Consider the following 22707-nt stretch of genomic DNA (forward strand, 5'->3'; position numbering starts at 1 on the left):
TTTTTTTAAATATATATTATTCAAATTTTCCATTTTTAAAATTTACTTAAAATTTAACTAACTGCTGTGTTATCAATACATACTGTCTTTAGAGATATTTAATCGTATTGACCTGTTCAGTGCCAGTCATTTCTGCTTATCTTTTTTATAATACACATGTTATGTTTCTTATCGCGTACCAATAAGATTAGCATAACTTCGGTGAAAGCAAAATAACTTTTTAATAAGTGTTTTTGCACAATACAGCCACGCAGTGATAGAAGCACGAAGAATGCAGTATTCTAACATTTAACGTGACGATAGCATTCTTTTTTTCACAATTGTATCACTCTTAATGTATTCTGACGTGTGACTGAAATTTGTGCGATTTTGTCATCGCATTGCACTCGGACCAACACGAATTAGAGCAGGGAAAGGCCTATTGGAATAAAGTAATCGATCATTTGGTGTCCTATTTCACGAACATGTTGCGGTATTATGCAGAGTCCACATCATGCTTGAAAGCGTTAAAACAATATTGTTTGTCATCGCTACATTGTGGTTTAATTGCTTACTAAACGAGCACCAGCACAGTGCTAAGCTTTCTAAATTTGTACTTAATTGCGTTATCGTCTTTTAAGAAGTAACTTTCACAAATGCACTTTTCGTTTAAAAAGTGTGTTAAGTAATTGATAAGTATTATATAATCTTTGACTTGCGTGGACTACTTACAAAATGTAAAAAAAAAAGAAAAATTAGAAACTAAACCGACGCGCGCATGAGTGCTTCGGATTAAGTAATTTACATAAATCTGCGTACGTCCTAATGGAACACTGATTTTGCAAGTATTTTATTATGGACTGTGTGAAAGGGAAGTAACTTATAATTAGAAAGTAGTGATTAATTCAGTTAGGGAAGCATATCTTACCTTCGGAACATGAATTAAAAACTGTAACAGGTTTCCCCGTTTATAGAAATCTTCAGAAGCTTTTAATATTTATTACGCATAAATATGTTATAATTATCACGATCATACACTTAGAAATAAGAAGGAAACACAAAAACCACGGATAAGGAACATCTGATTTCACTGTTAATTTGTGCCACGCGGGCTTATCACATGAAGAAGTTGAACATAGCTGCGAGTACTATCCAATGGTCATAGATCTCGTATGCGATATTAATGGTAACATATTCATGGTAGACTAACCAATGTCTGTTTAAAAGATATTTCACGAATGCGACACCACCCACTGATTATATTGCAGTACTAGTAACACGTTTTGGACAGCTTTTGAAAACCATAGTCACTGTCTGATCACGAACCACCCACGATCCCAATGCAACTTGTGGAAACAAACATCGTAGTGCTACAACCACTAGCAATCACGAGATGTCGTATTATGAACACCGATCATTGACAATGTCGAGATTTCGGTGTGTTAGCGCCATCTGGCAATCTTTTATAAATAGCAAAGTTAATCAACCGAAGATAAATTATTTTAATACAATCACAGGTGGGGGACAAAAACCATAGCGAAGTATAGAAAAAACCTATCCACCAAAAATAGACCTCTCACCACAGACGAAGTAGAGAATAGACCTATCACCACAGATGAGATTTTGTACCTGGCTGTGCTTCATGTTCTGAAATACCGATCGTGCAAACAGTCAGTGGTTTTGTCGTGCCCTCTACGATTTAGAGCGGTGACCTTAGAAATTACATTCAATTCAACTACCAAACATGGTAAAATCGACAGATATAAAGATTCTTTTTTGTTACATCCCCCTATAAACATACATACTTTATCATATAAAAGGTAAGAAAATATTTTTATGAAAGTTGCAAATATTCGCTAACTTTTACACTACGATATCTTTCATTGTTAATAGCTAAAAAACAAACGCAATTTTTTTATTCTTGATTTTTCTTATTCTGACTTGTAAAATCACCACTTAAATTTTCTGCCAACTGTTGTCGAACATCTTGCATTTTCTATTGAGTTTCGAAGAAATGTGTATATAATTATATGAGAATGAGAGAGTCTTGCAAATCCAGGACTTCATTGCTTACGCAATTACTTTTCTCGCCCATTAAAAATGCAGCTAACAAATTCTTTCATAAGGCATGTGCTGAAAAAAGTAACCGATGGTACGAAACGTCTCACTCACATACTATCGTATACCTACCTCTAAATCTACGAGCTTACATTCCTAAATACCACAACTACTGTTCCCCACTCCTCTTTAATGACTGTCGACGTTATTGGCCCCTAACTTTGTTCGTTCACAACACTGCCCTAGAGTAACGGCGGGCGCCCGAAACTGACCTTTTTGATTGGTCCTGATTCAGAATCTCAGAACCGTGAGACAAAAAAGATTTTCTTACAAAAGATAATTGGTTATCAGTAGCCAAAAAATATTTTAATCATTTATAGTGACTATTCATAACGAAAATATTTAAATTGAGAAAATAAACGTTGTTATAACTTTTTTGCATTGAGGTTATGACAGTAATGACAGAAAAAAGTACATTGAGTAATAGTAGGTCTGTCCTGTATCTCGCCTGAACTTATACTTCATTCATACAGTCACACTTATTGTTATTTTCAATTTCCGTTACTATTAGTGTTGCAATGTCATTCTACGCTGATTCGATAATGTCGAATGTGACGTAAACATTTTAACGAGGTCGCGAGCACCGGAACTATGTGACACAAAAATGCATTGTGTGATACATCTATATTTTGCTTTGTTTATGGTAAGGATTTTCATTATTTTCATTTATTGGCACGAACAAACACAATGAATATACATAATACGAAAACAAAGCATTAGTTATCTACGCAAGTTTGTTTATTTGTTTCTTTTTTATAGGCAATTTTGCAAAATGTTCTTGCAAAAACAGTTTTGTTTTTACTTTTTATACCGTTGAAATAATACATTACATATTTGTCTATGTTCTTGAATTAATATAATACATTTACTTCTTCTCATAACCTAAACCTAATAAAAACATACATAATTGAATTTCAGCATTTACAAGAGTATCATTTTTGTTCACGTGCATCAATTTCAACGAAACATTTCATTCTATCCTTTCAAGTAACGAACATAAAAACATCATTATAAATTGTGTAAAGTAATTCATTAGAAGAAAAATACAAAACACCAAACTTAACTATAATTTAATTTTCTCAAAATATTCCTTTTCCCTTGTGCTGCATTTTAATTACCCATTTAATGCAAGAACAATTTTCTAATTCAAACATTTCGATACCCTTAAATACCAGTAACAAAGTAACAAACACAATGTAAGAACGTATTAGAAGACAAAATTTAAGAAAAATTCCTGATCTACTTGAATCACAAATTATCGTTAGTCATTACTCACTACTGTTGTTTCTCGTTACAATTCATACAACTGGTGGACAAGAGTAAGCTGTAGGCAGTACACACTTTTGTTTATCTGGGTTAAATAGTAAACTATTTGGGCATGTGAGATTATATCTGGTAGTTGTTACACCATTCGTGAAACAGAAATAATACTTTTGACATTTGGTGTCTGGCAGCGGATATCTACCATTGCACGGAAGTGCGGTTGTGGGCTTTGAAGTTGTCGTAGACGACGATGTTGAAGATGTCGCCGACGGTGATGTCGGCGTTGAAGTCGACGCAGACGACGACGATGGTGAAGATGACCCCGATGGCGATGTCAGCGCTGAAGTCGACGCAGACGATGACGATGGTGAAGATGACCCCGATGGCGATGTCGGCGCTGAAGTCGACGCAGACGACGACGATGGTGAAGATGACCCCGATGGTGATGTCGGCGCTGAAGTCGACGCAGACGACGACGATGGTGAAGATGACCCCGATGGTGATGTCAGCGTTGAAGTTGACGCAGACGACGACGATGGTGAAGATGACCCCGATGGCGATATCGACGTTGAAGATGACTCCGACGTTGAAGATGAGTCATGGATAATTTGCGTGCAAACGTAATCCGAAGTGCAGTACTTCAGCGAAGGATCAAATAAGGTCGTTCCTGCACACTTTAGGCCATGATATCGACGTTGAAGATGAGTCATGGATAATTTGCGTGCAAAAGTAATCCGAAGTGCAGTACTTCAGCGAAGGATCAAATAAGGTCGTTCCTGCACACTTTAGGCCATATGGAGCAAATTTGGCACCGTCAAAAATGCACATGTAGTAGTTTTGACACGTTCCATCGTCGATTGGAAATAATCCTTGCATCACACATTTACTGGGAGGGACCGTTTGAGGCATTCCCATGGGAATGAAATTAGAGATGAGAACCACGACACCAAGAAGAAGCGCGTTCATTTTGTGTGCTACACTGGTATACAGAGAATGAAGATATGCTCTCGTTGATGTAATTGCTGTGGAGGATATATTAGCTTCGCCAAATTTATTGCTTTACTGCAGGGTATTATGGAAATCTTCTTAATTCCGAGCAAATATGAGTTACATACGTAGTACATATATCTTGTTACATCTTCCTTGTGACTAGGGAAGTATATGAAATATTATTACTCTGTTGTGTATAATTTTGAAAGATTTCGAGATATACTGTCAGGAATGATTCAAAGTTTTCTATTATTATTATGTATTAAATGGTACAATTAGCATTGCTAATTCTTATTGTTACACTTGGCGTAAAAGTATCAATAGAAATCTCGATTTAAAGTTTAATTTTAACTATTTTTATTTCATTACTAATATTGCAATCAATATTAATTCCATAATAGAATGGAGGGTTAGATAAAAAATCTCTATGTGTTATGCCTTAAAAGTAAGAATAATTGTATCGTCGCAGTTTCGCATTTCATTAATGGTATTTTTCTGTCTGTCCTTTTGATGTACTTTTTTTAAACAAACGAAATAATTCGTACAATAGAAGTAAATTATATTTCACCTTATTTGAATTCGTACAACTGAAATATATTACAATTTATTATAGTTAGTGACATAAAATTATTATAGATAAAAAAAGAGTTAACGATGCAGTATCACTAAAATACATTTTGAAAGTGTGAGTACCACCGTAGCTAGAGTAGATAATTAAATGACCGACACTGTAGAATGAAATTTTTTCACAGTGAACTGTCTCTTCGAAAAAAAAATCGAATTTAAGTACTCGTTGATCATATTTTACAGAAATTGAATAGAAAATCGAAGTTTACATACAAGAGTCTTAAAAGAAGAATAGCACAAAACTTCGTTACTTTCCTCATTGTCTACAATACGAAGCAAGAAGACCAACAATTTGACGACTTAAAATTTCCATATTTAAGGCCAGTTTTTACAACATCGGTTAGCCACGAGTAGCGAATATTCTAGTATCTCCTTATACCTGCCAGTCTTCGCGTTCAAAAGCCCAACCGTGATTTTCTTCCCGAAAGCCGATACCGCTGTTAGGGTTGGCGAGTTCGGGTGGCTCCTTCGAGCAACCCCAAAAGTCAGGTAGGTTTCCCTCGAAACCGCATTGTTCACCAGCGGGAGGTTTTGCAGGTAAAAGAAAAAAATATCGCGCAGGGGGGAAGAGAGTTGCGCGGGCAGAGAAGGAGTTCGATTCTTCGGGAGCAAGAGAAAGGATGAAGAAATGGAGGAAGAGAGAAGGAGAGAAGGAAGGAAGGAAGGAAGGAGCAAATGTATATAAGAGACTTGCATGGAAGACGCTCCAATAGACTCTCTCTTTGACCTTAACACGAAGTGTGCGTACCTTTCTTCCTGTTTTTTTCTCCTTCACTCTCCTCCCTCTTCGAAGTTTCCATCCGCAAGACTCCTTCGCTCACAGCGTCCTTGTTCCTCAGCCTTCATTTTGCCGTGAGAAACGACCGTTCTTCCGCATCGTGTGCATCTCAATCGTATGTTACTGAAAGGAATGACACGTTGAGTTTGTATTTTTTTTTTTTTTTTTTTTTTTTTTTCTCTTCGTTTCATGGTCTATCCTTGCTTTCTGTGACTTTTTACAATTTCTCTTTTATCGGATAGAAAAGTGTGACGTTCGTTTTAACGTGGTTCTCTGTGACATGCTCCTTAGGAAAGGCATTTGAAAAAGAGCCGGTGAAACATGCACGTTCTTCGAGTGAGTATAAAGAGTATTTTTAAGTAACGGAAGTCTCTCACGAGAGAATCGACGTTTTTTTGTTTATTCGAAAGTGTCAGTTGTGGTAATTTAAGAAAATGGTACTCGAAAAGTATGGAAAAGTGTGCCGCGATTTTAGAAAAGATTTTTCAAACTGTTGAGAGGGAAGAAAATTTGAAACAGAAGAAAATTTTAAGAAAGCAGTCTAATTCATTTGTAGAATAAACCTTTATTGTGAAATATAGAGTAACCGCCAATTGTGGTTGCTGATAACCAAAATGTTGATTTGAACTGTATTTAAAAAAAAGAAATGGCGATACTAGAATTTTATTTTCTAAATTTTTAGCACACCATTGTATGTCATTATTTTAGCTGCTATTTCGATAATTTTTTCATTAGAATACTTTAATTGGACATACATGTTATATCAATTTAGAGGGAATAAAAGAATAGTATTTGATGTAACACGAATAGAATTTGAATTTTTCTGCGTGAAGATTTCTGCAAATATCAGGAATTAATTTTTCTACTTCTGTAATTAAACATTCTACAAAATTCAAGTGTGTGATATATTTCAATATGTGTATGCATACTCTTTCTTAATTGTTGTACAATATGCAAAATATGTTTAATAATTCTCACTTATTTCTATTTAATATATTGAAATTAATTTACTTTGTTCATAAAATCAGCCTCTAAATATATACTATAATTAACAATTTTATAATACATTCTCACAAATTGAATAACTTTGAAACACTGTTAACACTTTCTTAACAAAGTAGATACCGCGCTTTTTTATGTAGAATGAAGTGAAGTATGCGTTCAATTCATTGTTCTTGTATTATAGATTACGTAGCATAGTTAGAAAATTAGAAACTCTGTATACACATATGTATTTCATTAATTTTGCAATGTATTCGAGAGAGTAAGTAGATGTTCGACTTTTCAGCCATAGGTATTATCAGGCGAAAGCTATACAACCAGAGATAAATTGCTATTTTCAACTAAACCCATTTGTATTGCATAAATACATTTTACGTACGCATTTTAATTGATCATTTATCAATTAACCCCACCGTTTTACTTTTATCTCACGTTATTTCCCTGAACCGTCGTTTTGTTTCATTCGAAAATTATTCAAATATTTCAACGATCTCCGTGAAATAGTAATTTTCGCGTGAAAAATAGAACATCATCGAACAAAGATTACGGGGTTAAATTCGTTTTACAGCGTTGCTGTACGCGTTGATGAAAGAAAATTGAATAATTTAAGCGAAAGAAATTATTAGGTCGTTGCATACAAAATGGCGGTTTTTCGCGTGCTGGCGAGTTCTGTTTTGTTTTTATAAACTCGAATCATGGTGATTGTCATATGAAAAAGTGAAACCTACAGTCTGCTGTTTTAAACGCAACACTTGTTTCGCTGACAAAGCTAGATTAAGGTTATATTAAAAGTAGAAAATGGATTCTAATCAGACTTGGGTGATTTCCTTTTCACGAATTTAAACTGGGACATGGCGCAGTAGAGGCACTGTGTAATGTTGATGTACACTGCATTTGGGATGAGAAGAGCTGGTGAACGGAGAACAGAACGTTGGTTTAAGCATTTAGATGATTTTGCAACAGGAAAGATATTCAAGAATTAAGAATGCATTTGTGGAATTTGTTACCAATAGTCAGATTTGCATAATAATAGACTAAAAGCATTTGTAATTCGTTGGAAAAAATGCGTCGAATCTGCTGGAATCTGTTTTGATAAATAAAGTTTAGTTTTGGCTACGTTACTAAGGTTTAACCCTGCTGCGTTCTTCGTTTGGGTACAAAAAGGACCTAAAGACCTTATGTGAAACAATTTTTGCTTCCAACACGACATATGAACCTAGAGAATAAACGTTTAAAATAATGTTAAGGAACGTGTACTTGATAACGGCAAAAATTACCAAAAATATGGAAAGGCGGTGGGTCAAAAAAGACCCGAAGACCGCTCTTGGGTTAAAGTTTCATTAACGAATCCGCCATTTCATACGCAACGACCTAATAATATCGAAATAACCAACGAAACATTGCCACTTTTCGAGAAGTGTGTACGTAACGTAACACAGCTAAATACACAACGTGTTCTTACATGCCTTGTTAGAATAAGGCGTGTACTTACTTTGTATGCATTTACATACGTCAGATTGCGTGCAAGAGCAAGTGCTTGATTTACCATGAAAAGCATACAACGCGAAGCCTTTCAATTCAAAATCGCCAATTTAAAGTCCAGCAACATAACGTTCCGAGGGACATGACCAAAATGTAACCATTCCAAGAAATTCACTCTCGATCAATCCACTTTCGCCTCAGGATGAACTAAGCGACGTTAGCAATATTAAAGTTGCATTTTGTTTTTCTCTTATACCGCGCCGATTTTTACAAGATTGTTCAATTTTCCAAGCACTTCGACCTATCGGATAAGCTTGAAAATGGGATCAACGCCTTGGATGAAGTTTTTTTTCAAAATTACGCTTTTATTCACTACGGTTTCCAAACGTTCCTCTGTCACACGAACGTGTGCAGACTTTATTTCTTAAATAGCCTCACAAATAAAGACCGAAACGAATACTCTACAAATACAAATCAGTTTTCTCCAAGAAATCTTGTAAGCCAGGTTTCGCTTTAATAAAGAAGGTTAAATATCTCGTGAATTATTTATTTTCTAAATACCTTGTCTCAATACTTTTATATGCGAAATGTTGAAAATAATGGATTCGCGCAAAAAATATATACAGTTTCATTCAGAAAACGTAAGTGTATTTCTTTCGTGTGTTGTTGCATTAGAAAAATGAAAATCTGGAAAAATAGACGTGATTGTGAAACCATTCGATTTCGGATTGATGTAATTTGTGCAAATTACAAGATCCACTCTATGTAAATTTCACTCGAGGCTTAAGATTTATACTTATATAGAAGAAAAACAATTATATAGTGCAAAAGAAGATAATCAGATTTCAGTGTTTGAATTTACTGAAATTTTATGAAACGTATTATTGAAAATATTCATACGACTCGTAAAAATTTGTCAAATCTGGTAAAGAAGTGATTTTTTGGACATTTTACAATGGAACAACGCTTTCTGATAATTTTCTCACAACGGTTTCAAACGAAACTTGAAACTTTACGTTGAATTAAAATTTTTAAATTTAATTTGAAGTTTAAATCTGAAACTTCTGAGTGCAATTTAAATTCTCCAACTTGAATTCCTCCTTTCTGCGCGGACTTTCAAGTTTCAGCGATAAATTAATACGTTGATATGTCCGTTTGAAACAGTTGTCGAAAGCCAAAACTGATTTGTAAACATTGCGAATTGGCAATCGTGCATGATCCAAGAGGAACGTAGTGAATGATGCGAGGGAAACATAATATGCTCGACGCTTTCGAATGATCCTCGTCGTTTGGTATTGTGCCAACAGAGGAGCGAAACTCTTCCGTTTACGACCTAAATCTGTCGCTTTCCGTTTGCACGCGTCTTCTTCTTATCGCACTGTCAATACCGATTTTCCTCGAATAAGCTCGAGGTTTTTTCTTCGATAAATAATCACGTGATTTATGTAAAATGTACCTCGATCAACGGAGCAGATGGGTGTTTGAAAATTAGGCGAATGTTGTGCATTGCTCGCTGAAAAAGAGAGAATTGCAACACCTGGAAAATGAAATCGCACAAATCTGAAATTTGCATATATTGTTCGGGATGTTGAAAGGTAGAAATGATTAAAATTTGGTTAAAAATGGCTTCGTTTATCGAAAAGGTCATTTTTTGATTTCCAGATTTGCGAAATTTCAATTTCCAAGTATTGCAATTTTTTTTGCAATTTTGTACTTTTCATGCTACATTAGTATTATTTTATTCTTTAATTTGCACAAATTTTCTAATTTGCACGATACATCTACCATTAGTATTTCAGTATTCGAAAGAAGAAGAATTTGTTGCAACAGAAAACGTTCAAAAGTGTGATTGATCGACTGTATTGGTATCACTCGACGGTTCACATTGGTGTAAAATATTTGAACTTTGCGACGAAACGAAATTTTTTTTCGTTACCTCGCTATTTTCTAAGAGGAATTATTTATTTGTTGATTAAAGAACGAGAAAAGAAAATTGAACACTAATTTCACATTTATTGTCTGAAGTTCGCTGGAAAAGCAGAATACACGATCAGCTCTCGTTATTAAGGTATTCCTGTAATTGTTTCCCACTCAAGTTTCTTTCCCAAGTGTACAATTTCCAGATTTTCTCTTATCTCTTTTTATCAACTTCTTAACAAGTTCATTTGTTGCTCTGGTAATAAATTAACCAAAAAATAGCACAACAGCGTAGCTAAAAAACTTTTTACCTCGTTCTTGTTAACGAATCGTATTGGAAAACGTTAAAAAATATATATCGGACAAAAAATTATACAGATATTAATATATTGCTCACGTGCCAAATTTTTATTCGTTAAAAAAAAACGAGTTTCTTTTACTATACAAATGTACATTTCAATTTTTATTTTCACCGAATTACTCAAGTACCAAAATTTCGCATATATTAAAATATTCGTAATTTTACAACATATTTTAATGTACCACTTTATTGAAATACCCAAGATTCGTGTTAACTGTAACTTCGTCTAAAAACAACTAAAAATATACAACATCGTTTCTCGTCGTCAAAATCATTCTCGTTCGCGTGGTAATTAACAGTTGAAAAAATGACATATACGTGTCGTAAGTCTTTAAGTCTCGCAAGTTTCTAATGCCGAAGAATGAAGGATTTTCTTTGGAAATTTTCATTCTTTTTCTGGTGAATGACGGTATTATTTGATTTTGAGTTATCTGAGCGGAATGTAAATGGCACCATCATTATTGGCATCGGTTAATCTTGATTAGCGTTGACGTTCATTCTGGCACACGTGCTCCTCATATGCATGCACTAACACCTTGTTGAACGCTTATTATACAGATTACATGCAACCACGTATTACATCTTCTCACTATAGGTCAACTCTCGTAATACCCACAGCCCACTTACCTACATTACCTCTGGCTGTACGAATGTCTCTCTCCTATACACTCTTGCGATATTACTATGTGTGAACCACTTAGGCTCTCCTCAATGAAAAACAGATCTATCTCAAACACGACTAATTGTATGCCACTTTTCGATAGTTCAAATTAGACTACAATAGATGTTCGGTAATAATTTCCTCACATTTTGACAGTAGGATGTTTTTTTTTTTCTTTTAATCATCGTAATTGAGGAGCAGACGTTGATAAATCATTGGAAAGAATATTGTAGGTGAAAATGATGCAAAATTCAATTTGAATGTCCCCTCGACTTGAAATTGGACTGTAATGTAACTTTGATAATAATTTCCTCACATTTTGACAGTAGGACGTGTTTTTTTTGTTCTTTTAATCGTCATAATTGAGGAGCAGACATTGATAAATCATTTTAAACAATATTATACTACGTGAAAATAATATGAAAATTGAATTGGATTGTCTTCTCGATTTGAAAATAATTTTATAGTAATTTCTGAGTGTAAATGGTAACTTCGAAAGAATAACTTTGCTATTCGAACTGAACTTCCATTGGAACTTAATTCGATGTTGACTATATCACTGTGTAATTTAGGAAGTTACAAAATTTCTCTATTATATTTTTCTGTAATTTCTTCTCAATGTAATGTAGAAAGTGACAGTAAATATATTCAAATAAATTATTTACAAATTTTAATTTTTGAGATTTCTTCTTTCAGTAAATTTAATTTTTCAGATTTCTTCTTTAAGTAAATTTAATTTTTCAGATTTCTTCTTTCAGTAAATTTAATTTTTCAGATTTCTTCTTTCAGTAAATTTAATTTTTCAGATTTCTTCTTTCAGTAAATTTAATTTTTCAGATTTCTTCTTTCAGTAAATTTAATTTTTCAGATTTCTTCTTTCAGTAAATTTAATTTTTCAGATTTCTTCTTTCAGTAAATTTAATTTTTCAGATTTCTTCTTTCAGTAAATTTAATTTTTCAGATTTCTTCTTTCAGTAAATTTAATTTTTCAGATTTCTTCTTTCAGTAAATTTAATTTTTCAGATTTCTTCTTTCAGTAAATTTAATTTTTCAGATTTCTTCTTTCAGTAAATTTAATTTTTCAGATTTCTTCTTTCAGTAAATTTAATTTTTCAGATTTCTTCTTTCAGTAAATTTAATTTTTCAGATTTCTTCTTTCAGTAAATTTAATTTTTCAGATTTCTTCTTTCAGTAAATTTAATTTTTCAGATTTCTTCTTTCAGGAAAATTAATTTTTGAGATTTCTTCTTTAAGTAAATTTAATTTTTAATGACATTTTTTCATTTATTCGATAACTGACGAATTCCCTCTCTGAAAAAGTATGGCGATTCTGAATGTCGATGAAGTCTCCGAGACTTTCTGAAAAAAGGCACCAAATTAACTTGTACACCTAATAAATAAACCTAAAGTGTGGTTATATAAATGTAATTTTAAACTGTTTCTCTCTAGTCACGTTTAAAATGGTGCAAGTAACAGTTCGTAACATAACATTATTAATATTTCTAATATTTTTAGTATTCTTAATATTTTTAACATTAACTTTTCCTGCAACATTTTTGCAAAAAGTACGATTAAAAATATGTCACTGTTTGCTACTTTCACTTGTGCAACTACGCTACTTTTTAATACTAAAAATATTAAGTACGTTGACTTTGATGTTAGTAGGTTTAAAAGTGATATGAGGGGACCGTATCTTATTTTTCCATTTGTTCACTTTCTTATGCAGTTCCGGTTTTCGCGCTAAGTACGGTTATCCACGAGTACTCTCGTTCTCTCTCACACGTCCGCATATTTTACAGTAGATGTAAAATAGCACATGGAGTTCCACGGGAACACCATTCAATCTCTGATTCGTGAGAAACGTGAGCAATAGTTATTCCGCTCAAATCTTCTCTACGCTTAATTTTATGCTATACTTGTTCTCCTTTCACTTCTGACCTTTTATTTTTGATAATTTAATTGAATATTTGTTTGAAAATACACCGACCAATTATCCTTTAAATTTCGTTTTACTTATCGTCGCGCCTGCAGTTGTATTATACAAACAGTAACGCGTTCACTATGATTCTATCTAATTAGTTATGAAAATTTCTATTAAATAACTAACAGCCTGAAAGTAAGAAAAATTTTCTCGTTACATGTTGCAAAAAAAAAAATTACAATAAAATACTCTATTTTCGTCCACTTGTACTATTTTTTTTTTTCAAATTTTTTAGAGCGTCTTTCGTTGAATTAGAAATCGTAAAATTTCAAAAATTGCCAAAATTTTATCGAATGAAAAAAAATAAACGATCAATTGAATACCAAACGTGAGGATACATACAAGTTTTAGTCTAACTGAGAAAGGAGTATGGAGTTAGTATAATGGTTTAATTCGAGCGAAATTGTGTAGTTCTGGCATAATTTAAAGTGGCTTTGAATTTTTTCTCAGGAAGTGACCGACTTTAGTTTACCCTGCGTTTATTTTCCCTGGTTATTGACTACTGTGGGAAGTGTACGATGTTTTCTAAGAATGTTACTCACCTTCATGAATTTTTATATTCTATTAGAGATGTGATATGTTTTATTAACTACGATTGGTCTGGAGATATCCAATTTCTCGTGGTATACATTAAACTGTCTTAATTAAACGACATATTTATTTCATCGATTTGTTTTATCTCGAAGACTGAATCAAGTGTTGAAATATAAAATAAGACCTTGCTTAGAGTATGCTGTGATTATTTAGTCTCCTTACCGTGTTAACCCTTCCAAAGCGCCAAATACTTAACTGTTTAGCTCGAGAGAGACTCTTAGGAAGAAAGTTGAAAAGGGGCGAGATATTATTGTCACAACTATTGTATCCCTTGTTTCAAAAATGTGATTCATAATTTCATTAGACTGTCAAAGGGTTAAACGCAAACGGTCACTCGAGGGTGTTCAACATCGTTTTCTAAAATATGCCGCATACAGGATGGGGCAAAGAATGGCAACTGTTGATCATAATTACCACCCTATTGTTGACTAGACAATAGATACATTGCTCTTTTTTAAAATTATCAACGGTGCCATTCGTTGTACTCAGCTATTGCAATTAACCCTTTAACCGACAACAACGTGTCAGACTCGCGACAGAGATTTTGGTCAAGATATGACAAAAGTAGTTATATTAGTAAGAAAAATTCGTTGTAATCCTAACTTTCGTTTGAATTTCTAAAATTAAGGATTCCTAAATGTAATTAATCTGTAACAGATCAGCTTTCGTTGCCTGATATGGTACTGAAACATTAAATGGCTGACGCTTAGATGCATAGTCAGAAAAGAAATCATAGGTTAAGGGGTTAATAAGCTTTTATACACCAACTAGTTCGCTCAGACCTGCACAACCCTTCTTGTTTCAAAGATACACACCAAACTTCTCGAACACAGACCGAAATATTTCAATTTTTTCAATGTTTCTACCCACTCATTCGTAACACGTATTGACAGAGTCTTGTAATTTCCGCATTTTAACACGTTCGTCGCCACGGGTATGCTTCCGTGGGGGCCCAGTCACCCAGATATGGGTGACGTTCTTCTTCGTCAAGTTAAATAGGATTTTACAAGTAATTTATAAAAATCCCATTTGTAACACAAGGATTTAATGGAATATCACACTATATTATGCTATACATTAATTTATATTTAAAATAAAATACAACATTATACTACGTAGCATGGTATTCGTTAAAACAGTTCGAACACATTTCTGGTGATTTTGGACAATTGGGACAATATGTTGTAGCCTTTTTTACATTTTTTCTTTCTTCCTGGCGTTCGAGAGTTTGTCTCTTCTTCTGGTAACATAGAACGCAAATTCCAACTAATCGCTCTGTCTACGTTCTTGCGCTCCGACTATCGGATTTGGGCCCCGCGAGGAACTCGACCGATTCACGCTGGGTTTTGTTTACGTTCTTGCGCTCCGACTATCGGATTTGGGCCCCGCGAGGAACTCGACCGATTCACGCTGGGCGACGAACGTGTTAAGTGCTCACTTATCTTTAGTAATCCAACGGGAAGTCTTCCCGCAGAAATAAAATAAATTCCACGAAAAGAAGAGAAACATGAATTCAACGTTCAATATTAAGCTAATCGTTACTTTGCACTGTTCCAGGTTACGTTAATATTACTTTTCCACATCTTCGTATGCAACACGTCATCGCACCTGAAGAACGATCGAGATGGATCACCTAATAACGGCGAAACCTACGTTCGACGTGCTCGAAGAATCGCATTGAACGAGTATCTCGTCCCACCACCGCCACCGCGACCTCACTCGATTAGGGCAGGACGAGTAGCGAATCCTTCGCAGAAGGATACTCCAGGCTACTTCTCGCAACTGATGAACTGGCTGAATCCTTTCAGTTTCGGCTCTCCCACGTCTCAAAAGTCGCACCTCGAAACTCCGTACGTTTCACACCCTCAACCTTACGCTCCACCGCCGTTCCATCAACCCTCCGCTCCACAACCTGACCCATCGTTTCACCCTCTACTCGGATCACAAGCCACTCTACCCTTGTATCCTCCTCTCGCCCCTCCTCCAGCCCAACATTCCGGTCCACTTCTCACAACTCCTTTCAGCGCGCATCCTGTCCCACCTCTAAGTCCTCCCCCAAATCCACAAATCTACAACGTTCCTCCGGCACCCTTGCACAATGTGCAACACGTTCCTCCGCCTGGCAGAAGCATCGACGGTCCTTACGTGCCGGTGAACAAGGGAAAACCCTGCAATCCTTGCAACAAAATTCCCTGGATCCCGATGCAAGGCGGCGGACATCACTCGGAGCAGTATCTGGTCCCTCCGCAACTTTCAGACGGTTATCTTCCTCCTGGCAATCAACCGAGCAGTCACGACATCCAGTACGCAGCTTCGGATGAGATTAGAGTCCCGGTGTTCTCTCAGATACCCGTGGAACAAAGCAGGCAGCAACCTTTGTACCCTGGATTGATGCCTTTCTACAAAGCAGAACCCTCCGATAGGCCAACCCTGAGTAACGCTCCTTATGTAGACAATTTGAAGCAGTTCGAATCGCCACCTGCGCCTGTAACACCGACGCCCAACCACGAGGAAAGAAATCCTCAGGTGAACACCGATCAAAGTTACAATCTATACGGTAACGAGGATTTAACGTCGAGTGGAACGCAAGTGAATCAAGGACACGTGAGTGGTGTATCTCAGAACCGCGAGGTCGAGATCAGTAAGGAGCATTTGGATCACGAAGGATCGTTCGGTGGTCCGATTTTTGACAGCGAACCTGCTGATCAGAAATATCGGAATAGTCCTTCGACCCCTAAGCAGGAAAATAATCGAGATTTGAGTCATTCTGTGCAACATAAACAGAATACTGTTGTTAACTTCGAATCGCCTAATATTGAGAATCATGATTTTAGCAGTCAGAATAGTAACGATTACTACGACTCGTTTAAATCGAACTTGGATCACAATGCTGGTTTGAATCATTTGACACCTGATTCGAATCCTTCGGCTAGTTTTGGAAATTCTGATTTTAATAATCATCAGATTGGTAATTCGAATTATCAGTACTCGGGCGATTTGTCGCCTAGTGGCAGTGTTAATAAGGATTCACAGGTGACGACTCAGTTGTCTCTTGTGACTGGTTCTTCTGTTCGAGAAGGACTGATACACTTTGAGGAATCACCATTGCTGGATCTGACGAAGAAAGGTGAAAGTCGTACCGATACTCAATGGTCAACATCCACTGTTGGGTATACGGATATCTATGGAGTGTCTGACAGTACAATAAAGACGACCACGGATTACAATCTAGGAACTGATAGTATCTTCGACGAAGATACGTCTAGTTTTGTCAAGACAACCGAGTCTTATTCTTCCTCGGATATTCGAAATATCAACAGTGTTTTTGGAACGTCGGCGTACGCGGTCGTAAATTTACCAGAAAATAATAGAAATCAACAGGTTGAAACGTCGACAATTAACGCACAATACACAAATCAACCGAACGTTTTGCATAATCCGTTATATGGACAGCAAGGATTTTTGTGGTCGAATTTGTTGCCGAATGCGCCAAATTCGAGGAACGATTCTTTGAAGAATCATGTGTCTTTGAATCATCTTGCTCAGTGGAACGATTCTTCTCCGGAAGATTCTCGAAAGCAGGATAGTCAGTATTCAAAGGACACGAAGGATACGGTTCAGAAGCAGTTGAGTATAAAACGAAACAAGCAAGTAAGTGAAATCGTTTGTCTAAATTTTTAGTTTTAAGTATTACAGTAAAATACTTAACGGGAGATTTTAGTAGTAGCAAAACCTTTCGTTTTCACTGTATCAAAATTTAAATTTGAAAAAATTTCTTAAATTGCAGAATTTTAAATTTGAAGGAATTTCTTAAATTGCAGAATTTTAAATTTGAAGGAATTTCTTAAATTGAGAAATTGTAACTTTGAAAGAATTTCTTAAATTGCAAAATTTTAAATTTGAAAAAATTTCTTAAATTGCAGAATTTTAAATTTGAAGGAATTTCTTAAATTGCAGAATTTTAAATTTGAAGGAATTTCTTAAATCGAGAAATTGTAAATTTGAAAAAATTTCTTAAATTGCAGAATTTTAAATTTGAAGGAATTTCTTAAATCGAGAAATTGTAAATTTGAAAAAATTTCTTAAATTGCAAAATTTTTAATTTGTTTTCATTAAAATAAGAGTGCCCAAAGGATAAAATTATAGTGAAAGTGCGCCAAAAGGCGCCAACAGCACAAATATTGAAATCGCCTATAAGTGCCAATAATGAAAGGGTTAAAAACCTGTTCTACCGTGATTTGCTGACAACATATTTTATTTGTGAAAATAATTAGAATTAATAATGTTATTTTAGGTACAGGTTATTATACCATACACCTCAGAATACACGCCAATTCCATTTCAACACTCTTACGGAGACTGGAGCGTCAAAACTAACTTCGAAAGAACGCAACCGAGAAAAGTTTCTCCTCTACATGAAGTGAACATCGATAACTACCTTCAACAAGAATCTAGGAACGATATTCGAGTTGTCAATCAGTCGCAGATTAACTCCAATGATTCGAACAATTTGAACGTGCAAGTCGTAAAAACAAATAATTCCATCGATGTACGCAGGTTACAAAAGAACATTGATAATTGGACAATACAAGTAAGTTTATAAATACAAAATTATCTTTCATCATTTTCTTCAAATATATTTTAACATTTATTCTTTATAATTTTCTAATTTCTTCTTTTTCTAGAAATGAGTTTTTTAATCTCCTTTATATAGAACATTGTGAAGTATAGTAATTAAAATTTTACAAAATTTCTTCGTTAAATGTACACTTGATAATTAATTCTAAATTATTTTTATTTTTAATTTTTTTCAATTTACGTAGATTGTTAAAATAATGCAGCAATTCTGCTAAAAGAGAGAAAAAAATGTAAGGTAATTGTCATTGCATATTTATTTAGGAGTATTCGAAACCTACAACGTCCAGCACTATTTTACCTAGTTCCTTGCATCCTTACTTATTACCATCGAAGAAGATACCAACGGAATATTTAACAACGACAGAACCAGCCAACTATGCAAACGAATCGAAAGATCACCATGAAAGTGTAAAAACGTATTCCTTGGCTGGATTTACTTTCAACGAAGTAGAGCATGAGGGCTCTACGAGCTACAACATTGAAAAAATTCAAGCGGTAATTTATTGCTTGCTAACTTTACACGCTCTACCTATCATTTTTTATCTGTCCATAATTTAATTTCTCATTGTTTTATTACTATAACGTTATTAATATTTTTAATATTTTTGGTATTCTTAATATTTTTGGTGTTCTTAATATTTTTGGTGTTCTTAATATAAAAAAATATTTTTAATATTATTATATTATTATATTAATATTATAACATAAATATTAATATTTACAGCCACCAATTTATTTCAGAATTCATTTTCATAGATATGTTAAACATTCATTTCCAGCCTGACACAACTATACGAATCGACGGCTCTAAAGCAACAGCCAGCGGTTCCGGGATGAAAGAGAAGTCAACATGGGAAACGTACTCAGTGTCAATATTACCTGGGAATAAAGAAAGAGTTTATGTGGTAACACCACAACCAGTACCAGAAAAGTCCTCGAAGAACGATTTGAAAAAGCGAGAAAGAGAGTGGGAAAGAGAAAATTCACAGAAAAGAAGCGAATCGACCATTAACGATGCAAACAATAACAAGTCCAACTTAAGCGAATTCGAGGCCATCGAGAAGGCTTATCAGGTACTTCCACAAGCGGTAAATAATCTCGCTGTCGCGTCAACAGGGAAAGAAAATATTCCTTTATGGGGTATTATGGAACACGAACAATTTGCTTCGTTGAATTTAGACGAAACCGACGAAACAGCGTCCGAGGACATCGTTGATAGACCAGTACTTTATTCTGGACATTCGAAGGTAAAATAAATTAACAAAAAGTATTGAAGAAATTTTGTTACATAAATTTTTCAAGATTTTTCTTTATAACACGTTAAAAAAAAAAAAAAATTGAAAATTGCACAACATATGCAGAAAAAAAGAAATATATCACGGGTACGAAATGAGAAATTTATGCAAAATGACAATTATATTATTTATAGGTTTCACGTGCTAAACGATGACATGAAACTGTCTTTTAAATACGGACACTGAAGAGTATAATTTATAATTGATTATTCATTTGTAATATTGAAATTTTAAAGACTTCCTATTATTTGATTAGTGTTGCAAAATACGAATGAAATAATTTTAGTGCTCTAAGTGAAAGAATAGAACTATTCTACGGCCAGTATGTAATTTTATACGTTTACATTACGTCCGCCAATAAATCGCGTGTAAAGTAAATAAGTTAGGTTAGGTGTGTTTGTAAAAAGATGCGCAAGGCGTTAAGTTTCAACTTTATTTCTTATTTCGGCTTTGTAGACGAAGCGAAACTACATTTTAGAATGACACAAGTCCTACAAAAGTATATTTTCATTAACATATCGATGATTTATCGATTATATGTTACTTTGTAAATACACGTAAACGTAAAAACATATCATAAGTTAGACGAATAAAGATAATTGTAAGTATCGATAAGTTTGCGTGTAAATTTTAGGATTCTAATTGTAAAATAGTGAAAAAAATGTCAAATAAATTATAAAACTATTAAAACTTCCAAGTATGAATTTAAGGAATAATATTCAGAGCTGGGAAAAATTTAGAGAAAAAATATTTTTAAAAGCTCGTCGCAAAAAAGTAAGCTACTTTATTTTTACAATTTATACGCACGATTTAAAATAAAATAGACTATTTACTATTTGAAATAATCTTTTATCCAGCTCTGATAACGCGTCAAGATTAAAAAAATTGTTTAATGTGAGTACATATTGTGTGTGCAGAATACTTGAGAATTTTTATTTCTGTAATGTGAGGACATTTATTTATAATTTCTTGAAATTGAACCTTTTATCAACCAAAATATAAATTATTCTTCAAAATGAATTTAAGTTCGTTATTTTTTTTCTTTTTTTAATAATCGCCTCACATGTTTTTCTGTATCGTTACTTTCGATGATTTTGCATAATTGAAAACCAGCCAAAAACAGTCTACCTATTTGTATTCCGCTGTTACAGTCTATGCCCATTCATACGTATTCCGCGTACCACTGGATTGACAATGTTTAAGACTTTCCCAATTATATGGTGAAAGGAGATTGTATTCCGGTTCACGTTGTTTCATCAATTGAAAAGTGCGAGCATTTTACCATAATTTCGTGACTGAAATTGAACATGACTACACTCTCTAATTTATTATTAAACGTTGTAAAAAGATACAAGAAATATGGAAAAACAAACATATGCTCTAATTTTCAAATATTTCTTAACAAGTGTACAATATAAGGCATCGAAAACAGGCCATTTGAGTAACTCGCCTAGGTTTTGGGGAAAGTGAATTTTTAGTTTTAAGGAAAATATTAAATCTGACGTCGATAGATTTTTTTTGCAAGTAGAAATGTAGAGAAGAAGTTTTTTTTTAATGAAATAGAGCGTTTCAAGCGTATACAGTGACCTATGGTTAAAGGTCGTTCAAGGTAGTTGGAGGTAAACTGCGATTGAAAATAATTTAGTTCTGTATAATTTACTTAAAAATATCTAAATTAAAAATCTTTGATTATTATTCGGGTACATGTTGAACATCTACATAATACCTGTGTAATCGCTTTCTTTAAACAAAACTTTTAGTACTTTGTCATTTCCTTTGTGGCGTGTGGGAACTTTTACCGAAAGATTCTGAAGAGAAACGACCTATTGTTCTTGCGAAAGATCATGGTTGTTAAGAGGTACGATAACGAAACACTTCACGTCATTAAGTCTGTTCCTGTAGCAAACGACATTGAACAAGCGTATGACCTTAATTAAAGTTGAGAATGATACAGCAGTTGTTTCGTAGAAAAAGTGTCATTTTAACGTTACAAACGCAAGGTATCAAGAAGACGTACTACATCAAGTCACCTTTTCAATAATATCAAATAATTTACTGTACAATTTTTATAATTAAATACAAAAGATTTTTCGACTTCTTGTAGTCTAAAAAATAAAAAATTTCTCTTGCAAGAGAAAGAGATTTTCTATCTTACAGTTTCTCCCTTCTTTCGTCCATTTTTATTTGCGAATTTAGGCAATAAATACAATAAATGAGTTCGTTTGATAACGTGAATTGCTGATAATCATTGCTACACATATAAAGAATTCTATAGTCACAAAATAAATGTACAGCGTATATACAATTAGGAATTTTCTTTTCTTTATTTTATCTCTTGCGATTTTCTACTTCGAACGATCAGTATTTCCACTGTCCATATTATCACTGTAAACGCTGTAATGCAATTTATCATAATAATGCATGATGTGTAACTTCCAATACGATCACGCATTATACCTACAACAATAAGAAAAAAAATTATATTTCAGCGATACAGCTCCTGAAAATTAAACATACGTATTTTCAATTGTCGTTGTATAATTGTTTGAAAACATGTTTTTCTAAGTATATATGTATATGTAATATGTAAAGTAACAGCGGCGCACGTTTAGCACTGCGCGGTTATGAGGAAAAATTAGGGTGAAAGAGGCGCGCACGGGTCAGTGATTGTGAGTATAGTTGGTGACAAAGTTACAGTGAGGTCGTAAAATCAGACAAGCGTGAAAAACATGAAATCTGATCGCCGAAACGTCAGTAGGGTGAGATAAGGGCCGTTGGAAGTCAACTCAGCACCGGTTTTCCCATTACAGTATACAGTATATTCTCCACAAGTGTCAGACCGCAAGGAAGCTAAACCTGACCCTTGTAGAGTCAGGGGCTACGTTTTCGAGCCTCGCGCCCGCCTTTGTAGTTTGCCGAACGTAGACAAGGACAGCGAAGAAAAGATAAGCATGAAACGTGAATCGAGGCAACCAAGCGATTTAAATATCAACTTTTTTAATTTTACGTTTTTCTATCCCG

At 34.3% G+C, this 22707-nt stretch overlaps 4 protein-coding genes across 5 annotated transcripts in view; 1 reads left to right on the forward strand and 3 right to left on the reverse strand.

Moving 5' to 3' along the window:
- Positions 1–1203, reverse strand: part of LOC108574583 — a 17389-nt gene extending 16186 nt beyond the window's left edge. Inside the window, exon 1 of one of the 2 annotated variants that reach the window (XM_017937201.1) lies at positions 1190–1203. The gene's annotated coding sequence lies outside the window, so the exon portion shown is untranslated. Of the gene's footprint in view, positions 1–907; positions 1031–1189 lie in introns of those variants that run through there. The other variant, XM_017937200.1, reaches the window with a different exon arrangement.
- A 1995-nt stretch (positions 1204–3198) lies between these two features.
- LOC108574612 (putative protein TPRXL) lies at positions 3199–4355 on the reverse strand. The gene is made up of 2 exons (XM_017937232.1): positions 4074–4355; positions 3199–3841 (listed from the first exon to the last, which is right to left on the reverse strand). The coding sequence occupies exons 1-2, from the start codon at positions 4324–4326 to the stop codon at positions 3396–3398; spliced, it is 699 nt and encodes a 232-aa protein (XP_017792721.1). The 5' UTR covers positions 4327–4355; the 3' UTR covers positions 3199–3395.
- A 1668-nt stretch (positions 4356–6023) lies between these two features.
- Positions 6024–19841, forward strand: LOC108574541. Its single transcript, XM_017937150.1, has 6 exons — positions 6024–6091; positions 15311–17404; positions 18048–18344; positions 18653–18883; positions 19171–19638; positions 19821–19841. Exons 1-6 carry the CDS (start codon positions 6077–6079, stop codon positions 19839–19841), a joined length of 3126 nt encoding a protein of 1041 aa, XP_017792639.1. The 5' UTR covers positions 6024–6076.
- A 2168-nt stretch (positions 19842–22009) lies between these two features.
- The window catches only part of LOC108574566, a 22252-nt gene continuing 21554 nt past the window's right edge, over positions 22010–22707 (reverse strand). Inside the window, exon 10 of the mRNA XM_017937176.1 lies at positions 22010–22143. Within this exon, the coding sequence (XP_017792665.1) occupies positions 22010–22143 (134 nt within the window). The remainder of the gene's footprint in view (positions 22144–22707) is intronic.

Source organism: Habropoda laboriosa, unplaced genomic scaffold, assembly GCF_001263275.1.
Source record: "Habropoda laboriosa isolate 0110345459 unplaced genomic scaffold, ASM126327v1 scaffold175, whole genome shotgun sequence".
In the NCBI taxonomy this organism is placed as follows: domain Eukaryota; kingdom Metazoa; phylum Arthropoda; class Insecta; order Hymenoptera; family Apidae; genus Habropoda; species Habropoda laboriosa.

Bases quoted from the DNA above. Each gene is read 5' to 3' on its own strand.
- LOC108574612 (XM_017937232.1), bottom strand. From the start codon at position 4,326: ATGAACGCGCTTCTTCTTGGTGTCGTGGTTCTCATCTCTAATTTCATT. The intron at 3,842-4,073 runs TCCATGACTCAT...GGTCATCTTCAC, and splicing joins TTACTTTTGCACGCAAATTA to CATCGTCGTCGTCTGCGTCG.
- LOC108574541 (XM_017937150.1), top strand. The intron at 18,345-18,652 runs GTAAGTTTATAA...ATATTTATTTAG, and splicing joins TTGATAATTGGACAATACAA to GAGTATTCGAAACCTACAAC. The intron at 18,884-19,170 runs GCGGTAATTTAT...ATTCATTTCCAG, and splicing joins ACAACATTGAAAAAATTCAA to CCTGACACAACTATACGAAT.